At 41.7% G+C, this 20,974-nt stretch overlaps 1 protein-coding gene across 1 annotated transcript in view; it reads left to right on the plus strand.

Annotated features, from left to right (window-relative positions):
* The window catches only part of LOC306873989 (myotubularin-related protein 13-like), a 131,046-nt gene that overhangs the window by 33,695 nt on the left and 76,377 nt on the right, over nt 1-20,974 (plus strand). Inside the window, 4 exon segments of the mRNA XM_079423630.1 lie at nt 2,655-2,792; nt 17,726-17,872; nt 18,703-18,813; nt 20,367-20,472. Of these exon segments, the coding sequence (XP_079279756.1) occupies nt 2,655-2,792; nt 17,726-17,872; nt 18,703-18,813; nt 20,367-20,472 (502 nt within the window).

Consider the following 20,974-nt stretch of genomic DNA (forward strand, 5'->3'; position numbering starts at 1 on the left):
GTACTTTTTTTTCAGTAAATCAAAACCATGTAGCGTGACCAGGGTAGCCAGTCTGATTCCTGAATTATTATTTATCTTTTTTTTTCTGAATCATATAACATATAACATACAGCTTTTTACATGCATACAACTGGTGGCTCATGAGATTTAAATCTTGCACGTTAGGAGTTTTGTCAGTAGTATTTATGAAGATAAATAAATTAATAAAACTGTTACATGTTTATGATTTAAATTTTTGGGTTGCATTTAATGTCTTTTGCAAGAATTTTTTACTTTTTTAATGATCAAAATCAAATTTGCCAGTTATTCACATTACTATTTTAAAATATTTTTTTTCCTTGACCGTACAGAAAGAGTTAATGAAACCATTACGAATGGCAAATATGAATCGGAATATGAACACACATCGTTAATTGTCACAATTTTGTCCTTTTGTACTTTGCACTTAAGGTCTGTTTGGAGCATACAAAAACAAAGACATCTTATCACAGTCATGATTAAAAAATTGATCCCTTGTTTGGGCTCCATAGTGTTTCATTTTTATTTTTGTTGTCAGATAACAGAATCCAATAACTATTCATTGTAATACTTACTACAGTTCTTGTATGTCTGGAGGTTCTGTCTTGTGAACTTAACCAAGCACGTGCAGAAGACTTCAGTCTGAGGCTTGGTTTTTGTAGTATTTGACTGAACGCCAGACCTAAGAGCCTTTGGCCACTCAAATAATAACAGCCTCAGGAATGAAGAGTATTGATGTAGCTTAAGTGTAATAATACACAACCTATTTTCCACAATTGTAGACCTTGTAACATTCAATTTAAGGGGACTAAAAATGAAACTTTGAGGGATAGGAGCAAAGCACGTTCACTGTTTTGGGTCTGTGTGGCACTGCTGTCTCACATAATCAACCCCACGTTCGCACCCTCGTTATTTGTTTATCTGGATTTGGTTGGGAATTTATCGCATACTTTGAATATTTTCATATTTTTCTGTAATTTTCCTGGAACCTGTCCCAATCTGGCAAGGGAAAGGAGCATCCCACTCTTCCGTCTTCGTCTGCCAGCGCTCCAGATTTCCTGCCTTCTATTGTGGCTGCAGCGGGATGCTAACGTCCTGGTTCAAGCCCTGAGGTCAATCCAACACGCTCTGTATAGCTCTGTCTTTCATTCTCGCTGTGCCTCTGGCACTCATTCCTTCACTCTTTATCGTCTGTTTCCACCCACTCACCTTATCGCTTTTGCCTAGCCGTGAGTCAAAAGCTGTCTAACGCTAGTCTTTGTGCAGTGTGCAGTAGTTTCCCAAATCTTTCTTTCATCTCTGTTCTTGACTTTCCTCTGTTGCTCTTCCTCATCTATCTCCTGCCAAGCCACCATTTGTGATCCAGACTCACTGTGCCTGCTAAACCACTTTGAACTTGAGCACCAACACAGCAGATTTACTCGTTCTCTCCTATCTTATTACCGCTAACCAGGAGAGCAGCGCCTTTAGCAGCGTCTATCCATTGCATGCACTTTCATTTTCATTTACATTTAGGCATTTTATTTACATTTTTTCAGTTCTTGCTTTCCCTGGGAATCGAACCCATGACCTTGCATTGCTAGGACCATGCTCTACCTTTTTGACCTAGTGCTGTCAAAACTTCTGACGTTTGACAAAGTGATAACCATAGCAGCAGATGGGACAAAAATTGTGATATGTCAAAATAGATCTGTGCATTAGGTCTTGCAAAGTCCAATAGACCTGCCACTTTTTCTTTTTCTTCAACTTTTCATTTGATCTTTTCAATGTTATGTTTGCATAACTGAACAATATCTGAAGCCTAGAATGCTGTTTTATTCTATTATTTACTTGAATAATTGAATAATGAATAATTATTATATTATATATGATTAACTTATTTAATTTATTTAATGTTTGTATTTTCAAATAAGTAAATGATAACTGTTAAAATAGCTATACTATATAATAGTTTTTGGTGCTGAACTGACTGCTGAAATTTGGGTACCGTGACACTAGTTTGAGCTACAGGAAAGCCACTGTGCTTCTGAAAACTTGATAATTTTGCTGTGCGGGAGTACACATTTTCAAATTGATTTAATTCAAACACTTGATTCGATACAACTTTTGCATTACATTCAATACAGATTTTAACTTACAACTGATTTTAAATAATTTATTTTGCTGTGGCACTTAATTTGTGGCAGCATGGATTTAGCAGCAGGACAGTTAGTCAGCTACAGGATATTATCCAGGTTTATTTATTAGGATATTTTGTGTAACAGAATGGATGTGGAGGGGCTTTTGGAAGGGCACTGAGGCAGTCAGTGGCGTTTCCTGCCTTCTGATGAGAGGATGTACTATCTGAAGTGGCGCATCCTGCATATGATCACACACTAGCCCATTTGCTCAATGACGTACCATAAGAGCCTCATACTGCATTCCAGTAAGCCCTGTCAACACAATGAAATGTGTTTGAAATTAATTTCAACAACCTCAAATTCAATTCCTGTGATTTTCTCTGTGCATATAATGTCATCTCTTATGGTAACCAAAATCTACTGGTTGTTTTTTGTGCCTACTGCATGTTCTGGTAATGCCAGGCTCTTGTAGAGTCAAGTCTGACAGCGTTTGTTTGTTTTTTTGTGCTTTTACAGTTCTGCCAGCCTGGTGGATGGAGACTGTCCCGTGAGAGGAAGCTCCCAACATTCTTCACAGTGGTGCTGACAGACATAGACTCAGAACGACACTTCTGCTCCTGTCTGACTTTCTTTGAGGCAGAGGTCAACCTGCAGGTGAGATTAAGGCCATGTTTTTATTACAAGGTCTAGTTAGGGGTCCAGGCATCTCTGCTGTTGTATTTGTTTTGACTTTCTTTCGTCCTTATTATTTTCTTGACTTAAAAAAGTCCAGGTGTCAGAGATCATGAGCACAACACAACATTTAGTTTTGCCAGAATCGTTTAGCAATTTATTAATTTTTTTGGTCTGTCATTTGTTCATATCACAAAATTTGAAATGAACCATCATTTAGCAGACATGGGCCAATTTTGTTTTAAGGCTATTCAGGCATTGTTACCTATCACACACATTTCCATTGCACATTTAAAGGAAATAGAGAATTAGAGGAGCAATAAATTGTCAATTAAATGCTCACAGTGGCATGGCCAAGCAAAACTTTTCACAGGTATTTCTTGCCTCAGAAAAAGACCAGAGTACTTTTAACATAAAATAAGATATTTGGGAAAGTATCTTAATCAGGCAACCGTATTGAGAATATTTTAGTAATGGCAGCTGTGATCAGGATGGGGCAAAGTTTACTGCTGCATCCTAAAGTTCACTGTCCAGAGTGAAGGAAAGAAGAGGAGCTGCAAGGGGCTAGGGTTGGAGGACAGCTATGTAAAGAATGCAGTTGTAATTTCTGACTATTGCCCAGCACCCATTAGGGTTCCAACCTTAGTCCCTTCCGGTGATAATGAGGCTAGAGAAACAGCTCCTGTAGAAGATTTTCAGTTGTCCCACATTGTGAGAGGAAAAATAATCCACATTTCTTCCCTATGTTGAGTTGTTTCAGCACAAAGTGGAAGTACTGGAGTGCAAGGAACCAGTGCACCAGTGCCTTTGACTGAGATAATCTAGAGTATTAGGGCAAGATTGGCAATGAGAGTTAAGTTTTGGCCAAGCAGGTAGTACCGCAACTCCAGGCTGCTTAATCGCAAAGGCTTTGCTCTATAATCTGGCAAACCAATGCAACAAGGGGGGGCTGCCTCCGGCTGTCAAAGGCACGCTGATGCCTGTTTTTGATGTATCCATTTTCAGCATAAATACCAGAGTATAGTCTGAAGCGTAAATTAGGTTATTCAAGTTCATCGATTGTTCTGCAGAAATAAGCCAATATATTTTTGCCAATAGGCCTATATTGACTAATGGACGTATCTTCTGATAGTCCAAATAAGTTACACATGGACACTAGGTTATTAGGAGAACGCATGCCAAGTTTCACCTTTAGAGGGAGGCTGTAACAAGGAGGATCTCGTAAAAACCTTTGGAGTAAGGAAGTTAAAATTTGACATGCTTTTTCTTTGCTACAAGTGCTAATATACTGCAATATCAGTTGGACAGATGAACAAGAACGAATGCGGTGGCCTATTAAATTTTATCAGCCATGTGTACTTCTTGCAGACCTCACTACAGATCAATATAACCAGCTTCAAACTTCTCAGCATCTTTTGAGATAAACTGTTGGACACCAACTGGAACAACAGCAGCTGTTCTGCCAGTTTGCCAATTTGCAGTCTTATTCCAACTGCTTGGACTGTTTTTATTGTCACGTTTGGCTATATTTATTTTATATTTATTAGTGTTTGCCAGTCATTTACTACTGCAGTCACAGAGCATGAAGTGTAACTGTCATTAATTACACTGCATCCTGCTTACCAGGTCTAACAGGATGCTGGATTGTTATGAGTATATCATCAACTGTCTTTCTGATAGCATAGATTTTAATGAGCACAGCTGTGTGACCCTACTGTTATCCAATAGCTCTTTTTTGGATTTTATTAGGAGCCAAGTGTAGAAGGTGTGTAGCTCCTGTTGTTTAAATTGGCATATTGTTCTGCTTCCTCTGGCTAGGAGTCTATGGCAGCACCTCGATCTGTTTGGAGGAAAGTTGTTATTTCAGCAAATTCATCTTTTTTTGTTGCCTCTACTGTTACAGTGTTTGACCAATGCAGTGCAGTGATGTGGCACAGGTTTGGTCTAGTATCCCAAAGGTTGTAGGTTTAAATCCCACTTAAGGTAATTTCAGAGTTGTATCTCTGTTGTCCTTTGGCTCTTGGCATCATGATTACAGTACATACAGTTGGGCAAAAAAGTATTTAGTCAGCCACCAATTGTGCAAGTTCTCCCACTTAAAAAGATGAGAGAGGCCTGTAATTTTCATCATAGGTACACTTCAACTATGAAAGACAGAATGGGGGGAAAGAATCCAGGAAGTCACATTGTCTGATTTTTTAAGAATTTATTTGCAAATTATGGTGGAAAATAAGCATTTGGTCAATAACAAAAGTTCATCTCAATACTTTGTTATATACCCTTTGTTGGCAATGACAGAGGTCAAACGTTTTCTGTAAGTCTTCACAAGGTTTTCACACACTTTTGCTGGTATTTTGGCCCATTCCTCCATGCAGATCTCCTCTAGAGCAGTGATGTTTTGGGGCTGTCGCTGGGCAACACGGACTTTCAACTCCCTCCAAAGATTTTCTATGGGGTTGAGATCTGGAGACTGGCTAGGCCACTCCAGGACCTTGAAATGCTTCTTACGAAGCCACTCTCTTCGTTGCCCGGGCGGTGTGTTTGGGATCATTGTCATGCTGAAAGACCCAGCCACGTTTAATCTTCAATGCCCTTGCTGATGGAAGGAGGTTTTCACTCAAAATCTCACGATACATGGCCCCATTCATTCATTCTTTCCTTTACACGGATCAGTCGTCCTGGTCCCTTTGCAGAAAAACAGACCCAAAGCATGCTGTTTCCATCCCCATGCTTCACAGTAGGTATGGTGTTCTTTGGATGCAACTCAGCATTCTTTCTCCTCCAAACACGACGAGTTGAGTTTTTACCAAAAAGTTCTATTTTGGTTTCATCTGACCATATGACATTCTCCCAATCCTCTTCTGGATCATCCAAATGCTCTCTAGCAAACTTCAGACGGGCCCGGACATGTACTGGCTTAATGTGGATAATGCAATCTTGTTAAGATTGGTTTCATAAAATTGGTATAGAAAAAGGATTGTTCAGGAACCGGTATCGATATCGAAAATGTTTGAACGATACCCAGCCCTGATTAGTCAAGCTACTTAGTTCAAGTTCATTCCACAAATGCAACGCTGCTGGTTTTTTTAATTAGAAAAATTCAGGGATGCCTTCAAATAGCTCAAGGAAATTGGCTCCACAGCTTTGAATCATTTAGAATGTTACAACAGGCTCTTATTCCTCAGAAAGCAGGTCAGACGGGAACCATCACTCTTGTAGAGACCACTGAATGACATTTGGCTTTTTATGAGAGTTTAATTATCAGCCAGTTCCAAGTGTTGCCAAAACACTCTTTTTGGAAAATGGGGGGAATTCCTCCATATCCTCATCATGTAGGGATGTGACTCCATTTAATGCAGCATGTTAAGAGAAACAATCATACTGTTTGTGAAATTAGTCTCGCAGAAACATCTTAAATTACATTCAGCCTTCATAGTAAATAAATGTTTGTGGCGTTCCCCATTATAAGCGGGAAAAATTTAGCAATAATCACAAACTGTGATGAAATTGAGGCCCTGGAAGGTATACATTTTTTTTTTTTTCCTGTGGAAATTGACATAATCATGATGAGAACCAGTTCATCACATCCCGACATTCCACATCTATTGAGAGCGGCATCCTAGTACCGGCAATGTGGCATTTCGTGTAATTAACTTAATTCAGTATTCAGGATGTGATGGTTATCATGACCCAAACGAAGCATTTCAATGCTGTGAGTCACATTAATTTGTTAAGCAGGCCACTTACCATTCAAATGCCTAGAAGGTTAATTCTGCAGATTCACTATGAATCAGCCCGTTTACCACAAACATTCTACATGGATGCCAGCATGCAGACTTACTGTCAACTTCCTGTTGCTGTCCTGGCTGAGTACAAATAAACCAACTCATGACAGGATAAAGAATGTGTAATTAAATGGTCAATAAATGCAGGAATTCTTTGCCTTTAGAGGCCGGTGGTTCCAGAAGGTTACAAAACTGTTTGGCACATCATGTCTTTGAGCGTTGATTACCCCCAGCTGTCGGCTGGCGCTGTTCTCCTCTATGGAGTCGACTGTGTGTCCACGGTCTCTCTATTGCTTTGGGTCTCTCAATTTCACAGTGAGACTGTTAATCTTCTTTATTTATATTGCGTCCGTTACTACTGAGCCTCATGAGAGATTAAGAGAGAAGGCCACCCATGAAGAGTACTTCACAGTGTCATCAGGCACATTAAGACTGAAGCATCGTTCTTAATCGCAGGCTCAGTGTCTTAAGGTCTCCAGAAAGGTCTTTTCAATTTGTCTGCTTTTGTCTCATCCTCACTGTTTTTCTTTGATACGCTTATCCAGAGGTCCGTAATGCAGTGTGTGGCTTCTTTCACGTAATGACCATGATAGCCCATTATCTCATTATTCTGTATGTCTCTCGGTTTTCCTTACATCAGTTTTTTTAGGAATGACTAGATACTAGACAGGATTCTGGCCCAGCAAACTGCATCCAAATTCAAATTCTGGATCCATGCACACTCTAAACACTAATATTATAACAATCTATTATGCTTTTGAGGAGGATTTGCGTCAGACTTACAAGCACAAATAAAAAGTGTTTAAAAAAAACTACGCAACTATACAAGTGTGGTTCATTAAAAATGCAGTTATCACAAAAGGAGTACTCTTGGTCTATCATGGGTTTTGTAGGGAACAAATTAATGAAACATGGACAGTGGCCACAAATTAAAAGTTGTAGGAACTAATTAACTAGTTGTTGGAATTAATCTGTCCTGAAACAATTATATGGGGATATTATAATTAAACATGAATTAGTTATTTAATTTCAATAGAAATAGCTTTGTATTATTTCTGTTTTAATGTACTTTTAAAGTTTGGATCACATTAAAAGCATAATTTTACGTTAGTGAATTACCTTCACCAAAGATCCAGCTCTGTCACTCACAGCCGGCTGTATGTGTTTTGCGCATGAGCCGTATGCAGCCCAAAATTAAACTGTTTAAACGAGCATCGATAGTTTTAATCGACTGCATCTTTTATCGCCAGTTAATAGATTGTCAATTAATCGTTGACATCCCTAATGGTGATGCAAGTATATCTCCTAGTAAGTTTGCTTTTAATGAGTTATTTGATGCTATAAAACGGAGTGTGGCATATATGAATGTGAGCTTGCGATTGGGTCTGCTGGAGATTGGGTGGAACTGTAATACAATGATAACTACTGCACAGTCTCTGGCTCCAAATGACGTCATTGGTATGTATTGGCTTCACTTTTCCACTGTAGAAAGAAGTGCGGAAAATCGTCCTTTTTTTACAGTCTATGGTTACGCTAAGTCAGAGGACATCTCAAATCCATTGATGCCAATGGAAATGGTATAGGAAGAAAAATTCAAGCATTTCCATATAAGCATCCTGAACTGTATGTTCTAGTCTTGGAGTAAAGTCAATGAAAGTGCAAAATTCTCTCCATTCCATTTCACGTTCATTGTTTTTAACACATCTGCAGGGACCAAGCATTTCAGGTGTTGTGTACTTGCCTAAAGCTAAACCATTAACCCACTTAATGTAAAAATCATGACACACTAAAATATATTTTTCTTTTATCAGATTGGAAGAGGCAGCCCTGGAATGTATTTTTCTTCATAATTGAACCAAATCCTCCCAATAAGGTTGAAATGTGTTTCCCATCTGTGGGGGTATTTTAATCCTGTGCTCCCACTGATAAGATATGGTGGATCTTATGACATGTTTTCACTGTCTGAGCAAATCAAATGAGCTCCAGCGCAAGGGGTTAGACGGCAGAGTTTGAGAGGTGGGCATCGTTATGAGCTTGCATGCCTGACGCAGACTCAAACGAGACAATTAGAAGCAGATTGTGAGCAGTGGGACATGACTCGGGCAAAACCTCTCCTCCTTATCGGTAAGATAATGAAGTCTCTATGTTGTTATGAATAGGTCACCCAAAAATTCAAATTAGATGAAAATTTACTCACCTTCAGGCCATCCAAGATGTAGAGGAGTCTGTTTCTTCATCAGAACAAATTAGCATTACATCACTTGCTCACCAATGAATCCTCTGCAGTCAATGGGTGCCGTCAGAATAAGAGTCCAAACAGCTGATTAAAAACATGACTGTTATCCACAAGTAATCCACATGACTAAAGTATATAATTTAAGGTCTTGTGAATTGAAAAACTGTGTTTGTATGAAACAAATCCATCATTAAAGCGTTTTATCTTTAAACTGTTGCTTCTGGCCAAAACGATGGTCCATAATAATCCATAATAACGCTTCTTCCAGTGACCCACAAAACCAGTCTTAAGTCGCTGGGGTATATTTGTAGCAATAGCCAAAAATACATTGCATGGGTCAAAATTATCGATTTTTCTTTTATGACAAAAATCATTAGGATATTAAGTAAAGATCATGTTCCATGAAGATATTTAGTAAATTTCTTACCGTAAATATATCAAAACTTAAATTTTGATTAGTAATATGCATTAAGAACTTAATTTGGACAACTTTAAAGGCGATTTTCTCAATATTTTGATTTTTTTGCACCCTCAGATTCCAGATTTTCAAATAGTTGAATCTCGGCCAAATATTGTCCGATCCTAAGAAACCATACATCAATGAAAAGCTTATTTATTCAGCTTTCAGATTGTGTATAATTCTCAATTTCGAAAAATTGACACATGACTGGTTTTGTGTCACGGGAACAAAGAGACGGATTCAGTTGCGGATGCTAAACAAACAGTTTATTAAGATGAGTCACACACAGAAAGGAGTCCACGGCAGCGAAACTCCCAGACGGCAGATCTCCGTAGCGCAGGGCTGCAGCGGACGGCACTAAGGAGTGGAACGCAGGAAAATCCAGAAGTCAGCGAAGAATCCCGAAACCGGAGCCAGCGGAGCACACAGGAACGTGAGGACAAACACCAAGGATCTGACAACACAAGGCGAGGTTAGCACAGCTGATATAGAGCCGCAAACGAGCCACACCTGGATGATTAGCTCGTTACGGTAATCAGGTACGCTCATACACACACACGCACACAACCGTACAAAGCCCGGATGAGACCGTGATCCCATGAACCGTGACAGTACCCCTCCTCCTAAGAGCGCCTCCTGGCGTTCTCTGCCGATCTTACCTGTTGATTGTAATCATCAATCAGTGAGTGATCCAATATGTCCCTGGCAGGAACCCAACTTCTCTCCTCCGGACCGTAACCTTCCCAGTCCACCAAGTACTGGAATCCGCGTCCCCTTCGTCTCGAGTCCAGAATACGATTAACCGAATAGGTGGGTTCCCCATCTACGAGACGCGGCGGTGGGGGAACCGGGGTGGGCGGATTAAGTAGTGAATGAAACACCGGTTTGATTTTGGAAACATGGAACACGGGATGAATTCTCCGGTACGCCGGAGGAAGTTTAAGGCGGACTGCCACTGGGTTAAGGATCTTAGTGACAGCAAAAGGGCCAATAAATTTGGGAGCAAGTTTATTACACACGGGGCGGAGAGGAATGTTCTTAGTAGAAAGCCACACTTTTTGACCAACGACGTAGACGGGAGGCCTCGACCGGTGGCGATCGGCCTTGGCCTTGGTGCGAGCTCCCACCCGGAGAAGAGCCTCACGGGCTCTTTTCCAGGTGCGATGACACCTCTGGACGAAGGCGTGAGCCGAAGGGACAGCGACTTCAGATTCCAGACTGGGAAAAATAGGTGGCTGGTAACCTAAGCTACACTCGAACGGTGAAAGGCCCGTAGACGACACTGGTAACGAGTTATGAGCGTACTCAACCCACGAGAGTTGCTGGCTCCAGGAAGTGGGATTCTGTGTGACTAAACACCGCAATACTCTCTCGAGATCCTGGTTAGCCCGCTCCGTCTGACCGTTGGTCTGAGGGTGAAAACCCGAAGACAGACTAACACTCGCCCCCAGCAGACGACAAAACTCTCTCCAAAATTTGGATACAAACTGGGGCCCTCTGTCAGAGACCACGTCTACCGGGAGGCCATGAACACGAAAGACGTGATCTATGACGGTCACCGCTGTCTCCTTGGCAGAGGGTAATTTGGGCAAGGGGATGAAATGAGCCGCCTTCGAGAACCGGTCAACTACGGTCAAAACAACCGTATTGCCCTGGGAGGGCGGGAGGGCAGTAACGAAATCGAGTGCGATGTGTGACCAGGGTCTCGAAGGGACGAACAGCGGTTGGAGTAGCCCCTCTGGTGGGCGATTGGAAGTCTTACCCCGAGCACAGACCGAGCAGGCCAAAACAAAATCTCGGATGTCGCGGGCCATGGCAGGCCACCAGAACCGCTGCCTAACAAGAAAATTGGTGCGACCAATTCCTGGATGGCAAGCCACATTAGAGCAATGACCCCACCTGATGACGTCGGACCGAACTCTCTCCGGCACAAACAACCGGCTCGTTGGGCAACCGGGAGGAGGCGTTACCCCTTCTAAGGCTTTCCGAACCTTCGACTCGATCTCCCAAGTGAGTGTGGAGATAATAAGTCTCTCAGGTATAACACACTCGGGAGAGGACGGGCGTTCCGAATGATCAAAAATGCGTGACAGCGCGTCGGGTTTGGTGTTCTTAGACCCCGGTCGATACGAAAGGTTGAACTCGAAACGACCGAAGAATAATGCCCAACGAGCCTGCCTGGAGTTGAGGCGTTTGGCGGTTCTGATATACTCAAGGTTCTTATGATCGGTCCAGACGATAAAAGGGACCCCCGACCCTTCTAACCAGTGACGCCACTCCTCCAAAGCCAGCTTAACCGCCAGCAACTCTCTGTTACCAATGTCGTAATTACATTCGGCGGAGGATAATCGATGAGAGAAAAACGCGCAGGGATGAACCTTGTCGTCCGAGGCAGCACGCTGAGATAACACCGCACCTACCCCCACCTCCGACGCGTCGACCTCCACCACGAATTGACGTGCGGGATCAGGGGCAACGAGGATGGGAGCCGAAACGAAGCGGCTCTTGAGGTTGGAGAATGCGGCCTCCGCCGCACTCGACCACCTGAACGTCAACCTGGTGGAGGTCAAGGCAGTCAGAGGAGCGGCTAGTTGGCTGAAATTGCGAATAAAGCGCCGGTAGAAATTGGCGAACCCCAGAAACCTCTGCAGGGCCTTACGGGAATCAGGGGTTGGCCAATCCACCACAGCCTTAACCTTATCGGGATCCATGCGTATCCCCTCGGACGAGATGATGTAACCCAAAAACGGAACTGACTGTGCATGAAACGCGCACTTCTCCGCCTTGACAAAAAGCCCATTCTCGAGCAGCCTTTGGAGCACCCGCCTGACGTGCTGAACATGTTCCTGGAGAGAAGAAGAAAAAATCAATATGTCATCCAGGTAGACATATATGAACTGATCGACCATGTCTCTCAGCACGTCATTGACGAGTGCCTGGAAGACCGCGGGGGAGTTGGATAGCCCAAAAGGCATAACCAGATATTCAAAATGCCCCCTGGGGGTATTAAAAGCGGTCTTCCATTCATCTCCTTCTCTTATACGGACCAAATGATAAGCATTACGCAGATCCAATTTGGTAAAGTAGGAGGCTCCCTGCAACCGCTCGAAAGCTGAAGACATCAACGGCAAAGGATAGGTATTCTTTACCGTGATGTTGTTCAAGCCTCGGTAGTCAATGCACGGTCGCAAGGAGCCATCCTTCTTCGCGACGAAAAAAAATCCTGCCCCAGCTGGAGAAGAAGAAGGACGAATGAACTTGGCTGCCAGAGAATCAGAAATGTATTTCTCCATGGCCCCCCTTTCAGGAACCGAAAGTGAGTATAATCTGCCCTTAGGCGGAGACGTACCTGGAACTAGGTCTATCGCACAGTCATAGGGACGGTGAGGAGGAAGAGAAGCAGCCCTGGACTTACTGAACACCTCCTTCAGGGCGTGGTACTCTGCGGGCACGTTTGACAGGTTCACCGCCTCATCCTGCAACAGAGAACAAGACACAGAGGAACAGGCAGACACTAGACAAGACGCATAACATGACTCGCTCCAAGCAGACACAGAATTCTGGCCCCAATCGATCCGGGGGTTGTGTTTAGCGAGCCAAGGATGGCCCAACACGACGGGTGCTAAAGGAGAGTCAGTGAGAAAAAATATAATCCTTTCGGTATGGTTGCCAGAGGTGATGAGAGTAATGAGATTAGTGGAGTGAGTAACAGGAGGCAGTGATTGTCCGTTGAGTGCCCTAACAAAAATCCTGTGGTCGAGAGTGACGATGGGAATGTGCAGCTGTTTGGCAAAAGAAAAATCCAAAAAATTACCTTCAGCACCAGAGTCCAATAAAGCCGTGCACTCCTGACTACTGGCCGCCCACTGCAATCTAACCGGGAGGAGAGTATTAGCCGAGGTCTTGTTCAGAGAGATACCACCCGACAGCAACCTCAGATCTGCGGTCGGGCTTGCCCTTTTACGGGACACTCGGCTAGGAAGTGTCCAGCAGTTCCGCAATATAAACATAGACCCCGCCTTCTCCGACGCTCTCTCTCCTCCCGGGAAAGCCGAGCTCTCCCCACCTGCATGGGTTCGTCTCCTGACGAATGACTGATCGCATCATCGGTGTGGGTAAGAGAATACTCAGAAGATGTGAAATCCCGAGAATGACGACTTCGCTGACCCCTCTGCTGGAGGCGTGAGTCTACACGCAGTGCCAGGTCTATGAGTCCGTCCAAATCCGGAGGTAAATCTAACATGAATATTTCTCTTTGGATGCGATCAGCCAACCCATGCAGAAACATGTCCCACTGCGCTCTCTCGTTCCATCTGCTCTCTGCTGCTAGAGTCCGAAACTCGATGGAATAGCAGGAGACGGTCCCCTCTCCTTGCTGGAGGTCAGCTAATTTCCTAGCTGCCTCACGGCCTGTCGCGGCGCGATCGAAGACCCGTCTCATCTCCTCCTTGAGGTCGTTGAAGGAAGAGCAGCAGAGATGTTGATTCTCCCACACCGCCGTTCCCCACAACGCTGCTTTACCAGTCAGCAACGTTAACACCAGAGCCACCCTGGCCTCCTCAGTGGCAAATCTCAAAGGCTGGAGGGAAAAAAACATAGAGCATTTGGTCAAAAAGGCTCTGCAGAGACCTGGTTCTCCTCCGTACATCTCTGGTGTGGGCAGTCTGGGCTCGTGCTGATACGCGTTGCCTGTTGGAATCAGGGGAACGATCGGTGGGGGTGGCGCAGCGGGTGCTCTTAGATGTTGTACTTGGGAGGTGAGCTCGGACACCTGCGCTACGAGAGCTTGCACGGCACGTCCGGTTGCCAGCATCTGTTCGTCCTGTCGGTTCATCCGAGCGTTGCTGGAGTCGAGGAACCCCTGCAGGGTTGAGGCATCTGCTGAATCCATGAAGGTAGGGTCAGATCCTTCTGTCACGGGAACAAAGAGACGGATTCAGTTGCGGATGCTAAACAAACAGTTTATTAAGATGAGTCACACACAGAAAGGAGTCCACGGCAGCGAAACTCCCAGACGGCAGATCTCCGTAGCGCAGGGCTGCAGCGGACGGCACTAAGGAGTGGAACGCAGGAAAATCCAGAAGTCAGCGAAGAATCCCGAAACCGGAGCCAGCGGAGCACACAGGAACGTGAGGACAAACACCAAGGATCTGACAACACAAGGCGAGGTTAGCACAGCTGATATAGAGCCGCAAACGAGCCACACCTGGATGATTAGCTCGTTACGGTAATCAGGTACGCTCATACACACACACGCACACAACCGTACAAAGCCCGGATGAGACCGTGATCCCATGAACCGTGACAGTTTTGTGGTCCAAGGTCACACATTTGTATACAACTGTTTTCATCTGAATCAGGAGTGAAATATGCACAGATCAAGCAAAGTTTACAAACAAAAACTGTCCAAAGCAGTTCTAAACAAATATGTTAGATTTTGATGTGGGAGGACAACAGGGGATGGACTTTTTCACTGGAGGAAGTGTTATTATGGATTATAATGGTGATGGTTTAAAGTTAAAAAGGTCTTTTGTATTTGTTTGTTACAAGCACACAGCTTTTCACTTCACATTTCACTCTCACAAGACATTAATTGATGGACTGGAGCTGTGTGGATTAATTGTGGATTATTGTGTTATGAATTATGCTATTGGTATAATCAACACACAGGAAAAACCTGCAAACCCTTATGACTTTCAAAAGTAGCATTAGCTCTTTTAAAATAACAGGTAATTTGACTTTTTATAACTAAGCAAAGTATAAAAATGAAGCTTTTCACTTCATTATTACACCACTTAATATTTTTGTCATTTTATGTAATCTTGTTGAAAATGGTTCTTGTGGAAAATGAAATCTAACCCAAATGAATCCCAAACGAATACAAAGAGTACATTTCTAATAACCCTTAAATTGATTTAATTTTGATTTGTATTATGTGATCTACTACATTTTTGCCTAAATTTATAGTTTATCATTGACTTAATCCTCCCGTTGTCCCATAAACTCTTTTGGGTTGTACATGTTGTAATTACTGTGATTTGTTTTTTTCTCTGATTGCATCTTTGGACGTGATTATTTAGGAAATTAAATTTTTCCAAATACTCACATGGAGACAATTTACACACATTTAGTTGATACACTAAAGCAGGACTTGTAATGTGAGCCTAAACGAGTTCAAATAGCATCTCAGCCCTTGGGACAAGACCCCTGCACAAAACAAACCCAAAACCCAGCCAGTTTTCCAAAAGCAAAATCTATAAATAGACCAGCACCTCAGTTTTACTCCAGGTTCACTTTGTGGTTTCATAACAACCAGCATGGGTCACTCCTTTATTCATCATGCGAGGCTATCTTGACTTTCTCCATCCTTTGCGACACTAACTCTGTCAACGCGCTGTCACGCTTTCGTCTGATAAGTATGCAGGACCCCCTAACTTAATTTGCTCCTGTTATCGTTTTCTCTTGCTTGTTGAAAAAAGGCAGCGCTGTTCAGCCAATCTCATGACCATTATCACATTCGATGTATTGAAGTGCAGTGCTGTTTTTAGTTTCTTTGAGGAAACCGGATCAAGCCTGAATACCAAGCGACAGTCACTTTACACAGACTAAGCTTGTCTACATAAGCTCGGCTTTATCAGTGATTCTGAGAACATGTAATCGTGTGATCTTTATGTGTTATTTTCTAGTGCTCTCTCAACTCCTCAACTCAGATATTTATCAGTGGTGAATAACAAAGAATTAAGAAACAGAGCCCTGCAATCCCACACTCTGTCCATCTCCGCTGAGGATACAGAGGATTTTCGGTGTTCGCTCTTTGCTGTACTTTTTCCTCTGGTCAGGCAGTAAACAACTCGTCCGCATGGACAGCACTACTTTTTAGTCACAAATCTAAAGTGAAGCATTTTAGAATCTGCTAATCTTATAATAAGTTATAATATTAATTAGAAATTCATTGTTGAGCAATTCAATTTTTTATTTAATTAATTACATGATGTGCTGATTAGTTAATCGTATTAATCACATCAATTTTAGCTGATAAATTACTCCTCAAAGATCATTTGAAGTCATTATTGTGCTAGATAAAAAAAAAAAAGCATTGAATAGCTATTACAAAAAGATTTAAAGGATGATTCAGTGAAAGTGAAGTGACGTGTGGCCAAGTATGGTAACCCATACTCGGAATTTGTGCTCTGCATTTATCCCATCCTAAGTGCACACACACAGCAGTGAACACACACACACCATGAACACACACCCGGAGCAGTGGGCAGCCAATGCTGCGGCACCCGGGGAGCAGTTGAGGGTTCGGTGCCTTGCTCAAGGGTCTCACCTCAGTCGTGGTATTGAAGGTTGCATGGAGAATCATAATAAATGGGTTAATTAATATTTGTAGAAGTTTTTAATGATTTTTAAAAAATTATATGAAATAATTGAAATGATACTCTACATATGAAACTAAAACCACTTGTAGGTGGCAGCAAGTCACTGGGTCACTAAATCATTAGCTCACTCAATTCACTCAAAAACTTTGATTCGTTAACAAAACATGTTGCTCGGAAAGGCGTAATGTTTCTGTCAAGGCATTGTTTGAAACTATTTTTATTGGCGAACATAAAATATTGTATCTAAAACGTTTATTAACCTGTTGTATAAAATCAATGCCACATTTGCAATTGTGCAGATATTCAGGGCAAAAACACACTCTTGCATGTGGGATATTGCTAAACTATATCGTATGATATAAATATGTATGACAGATATGACAAAAACCCATACAGGGACATTTTATTGCCCTCATATCCTGAAATTTAGGGGCATATAACTGCATTCTAATAGGCTGCATCTTGTAGTCAGTTGTCGTCCTATGTCATGTTCGTCAGCAACTGCATGCAGAGTAAGATGATGTACAGATCTGAGGCTGGTGCATTTACTGCATTAATCATTTTATTGTTATTTTTTGCCATAATTGATCACAACTAATTTGCATGATAAATTGACAGCCTTAATACAAATGCATATATTGTAATGTTATAGTTATGTTATAATTGCTATAATAGTACTGTTATGATTGATTTTTGTGAATGCCTTTAACCCAAAATCTGTGTAAATATAAACCGGAATTATAACATTTAATATTGCAATTTATACTGTACATGAAAAATCTCAAACTCCTAATGTCAGAAGCCCGCCACACATCCCTGTTGTTTGGGGTTTGTTATAAAGACTAATAACAAACAAGCTGATTAGAGTCTGTTTTAATTCCAAGACATCATGACTGAATCTGACCCAGATGTTGGTTCTTCCAGAATCGCATCCAGGTTTTATCTCATATGATTACGCTGTACTTGTCCACCAACTTGAAGAGTACCTCAGCCGCATGGAATTTTATTTATTACAGACTTTTAAAATGATTTTTGATTGTTTTCGGTTTCAGGGCTCAAAGACGCTTGAGGCAGATGGGGATGGAGCTGAGGATGTGGACGAGGAAGAGGAGGAGGATGGTTTGATCATGCCAGCTCAAATCTTTGCACCCAAAAGTTTGATTCTCGTCTCCAGGCTGGATTACCCAGAAATATTTAGAGTAATTAAAAACCTGTCTCTCTGTCCATCTGTTTGGCCATTACATTTTATGTAGTCTCTCTGTGAAACACAGCCTCTCAAAAAAAACTACCCTAGCAACCATGTAGGACACTATAGCAACACCCTAGCAACCACCCACAACACTAGCAACACCATAGCAACCACACATAACACTAGCAACACCCTAGAAACCACTCAGAAAACCTTAAAAATCACATAGAACGCTATAGCACCACCCCAAAAAAAACCACTTAGAAATCCTTAAAATCACCCAGAACACTATAGCAACACCCTAGTAACCATGCAGAACACTGTAGCAACACCCTAGAAATTACTCACAAAACTAGCAACATCATAGCTACCACACATCATACTAGCAACACCCTAGAAACCACTCAAAAAACCTTAAAAATCACCTATGACACTATAGCAACAACCGAGCAACCACCCACAACACTGGCAACCCCATAGCAACCACACATAACACTGGCAACACCCTAGCAAACACACAACACTAGTAACACCCTAGGAACCACTCAGAAAACCTTAATATCACTCAGAACATTGTAGCAACCACCCACAACACTAGCAACACCCTAGAAATCCCCCAGAACAGTATAGCAACACCACAACATTCATCCAGAACATTCTAGCAACACCATATCAACCATTACGACTTTGCTAATGCAGCAATAGAAACAAGTTGTTAGGTCAACACCAGTATTGTTGTACCACTCACATTGATTCTGATTTTGTGTTTAGAAGTGTTTTACATGTGTTTGTGTGTCAGGGACTAGCTGATTGTTTTTTTGTTTGTTTTTTTCCCCTTAGGGCTGCTTAGGTCTGATCTACACTGTGTACATTGACAGTCTGAGCTTCCCTCTGGAAGGGCTGGTGGCAAACCTCTTCACATGCTTGGTCCCAGTGGCTGGAGGTTCCCAGGTCAGACATTACTTAACCAAAGAATTCCTCATCTGTCTCGAACCCTGACCCCTGTGGATACTTGAGCACACAGAGGGTTAGTCATGGTTCATTTGTGTACCTGTGTACCTTAAGGAAAGCAGGGTGTCTCATATTGCATTTTGTTTTCACTGGAGACTCCCGAGAGGTAGAAAGGGCTTTAGGGGTCAGTGAGAGAAGCCCGTTGTTTTGTTTAGAGCTAAAATATTACTAAATGTAGCTCTCATGTTCTGGTTTGAGCGCCGCAGTTCTTAATTTTCTTTTTGGTGTCTGATTCTCCTAAAACAGCAGATTTATCCCTAAAATGTATGTTTTCTCTTTAAACACAGTTTCTAAATCCACTCTTTATTGTACACTGCGCTCATATAAATCAAGCTAAATGAATAAATCAACAAATAGATATTTTTAAAGAATCTAGAAATTGGTTTCAAGGGAAATGTATTAATGCAGACTGCAGAGTTTTGCAGGCTCTCATGTTGAAATCATGTTGTTTTTGATGTAATTGACCAATACATTTAAAAATTCCTCCAGAAACCATTATTTTTCCCAGCTGGATTGTGGCATCATGGTGATCAAACAGGGTGTAAGTTATAAACAGACCTCAAGAGAGGTATATATTCATCTTTCAGTGTGAGTCTAACTCCATCCGCTTGGAATGTGTCATGAGACTCCAGCGCGCATCTGTTCATGAAACAGTCCATGTGCATCTTATTGGCTCTGTTTAAAGCACGTCCTCTGTTTCTTACAATACAAGAGCCAAGATCTAGAAAAAAAAGGAAACCTGCTAAAATATAGAGAGCTGTCCACATGTTCTATCGCTTCCAGAGGGTGTATGTATATACTGTATATCATGAAAGCTTATTATATAAAATACAAATGGTATATCTACAATATATAAAATGATCAGATTTTGAACTTGACAGATCCTTTAACTTCCCAGTTTACCCAATTTTGGAGACTGAGCTGCAAGAACAGGTTATTTAGAGCTCATTACAGTTCCCAGCACATCAAGATTTGAGTGCCCATATTTCACAAATCAAACTTTATTTAGTGTTCAGCAACCGTTGGTGAGTAACACTTGCGAAAAGGTCACACAGGTCATTTATATGGAGTGTGTTTATTGGAGAGTGATCAATTCTCACTATTAGATTATAACTGTTAACTACTACTTTTGCTCCAATAAACTTTTAATTTGCTGCTTATTAATAGTAAGTAAGATGGCTGTTTGGTGTAGGTGCTTTATAAGTATTAATAAACAGCCAATATGCTAAGAAAATGCATGCTAGTAAGCAACTAGTTAATAGTGAGAATTGTGCCTTAAAATAAAGTGTTACTGTAGAAACATATAACTTTAATAACATTTTAAGTGACTGTCAGTGAATCATGATCAAATTAATAATTAAAAATGTTTATTTTTTTAATATGCTTCAGCCTCAAATGTGCTTTTTGTGTAGTTCCGAGCTATTATTTGGTATTCATTGTTAATGCATCTTATGCAGTTGTCCAAACCTGAATGTTTGTGTTGATGTTTTCAGAAGCTCTTTTCACTGGGAGCAGGGGACCGGCAGCTCATCCAGACTCCACTCAATGACACTCTGCCAGTCAGCGGTAAAAGTGTAGCGCTCCTCTTCCAGCAGTTAGGTGGGTGTCTTTGACTTTTATAGGGGTAGGCCAGTAGTATACTACATACAGTTAATATTGTATAATATACTTCTTCCATGTCAGCTCTTAACTAGACCCTGACAGGTTTTTTTTTTATCTTTTCCATATTTATGCAGACATCTCCTGTCCTTTATAGCTCCGCTTAATGTCCCTTCCTGTAAACATGTTTTTGTAGAGAGGACTCGTATGAGAATAATAGATGAGAACAGGGGCAATTTCTAGAAAAACATTTATAGACTCCTCAAATACAACTACAAACCTGCCTGGTGTTATATATATATATATATGCTGTATACAGTGTATGTCCACATATTAACAGTGGATGTGTGTGTGTGTATACACACAAAAAATGGGATAATATGGGATACAAAAAAAGATAATCGTGACTTGCAAAGAGCAAAAGTCTGAATTGTGAGATAAAAAGTTGCATTACCGTGTAGTCGATCAGTCATAAAATCAAACGGGAGACACGCCAAATACA

Source organism: Barbus barbus (assembly GCF_936440315.1).
Source record: "Barbus barbus genome assembly, chromosome: 1".
NCBI lineage: Eukaryota > Metazoa > Chordata > Actinopteri > Cypriniformes > Cyprinidae > Barbus > Barbus barbus.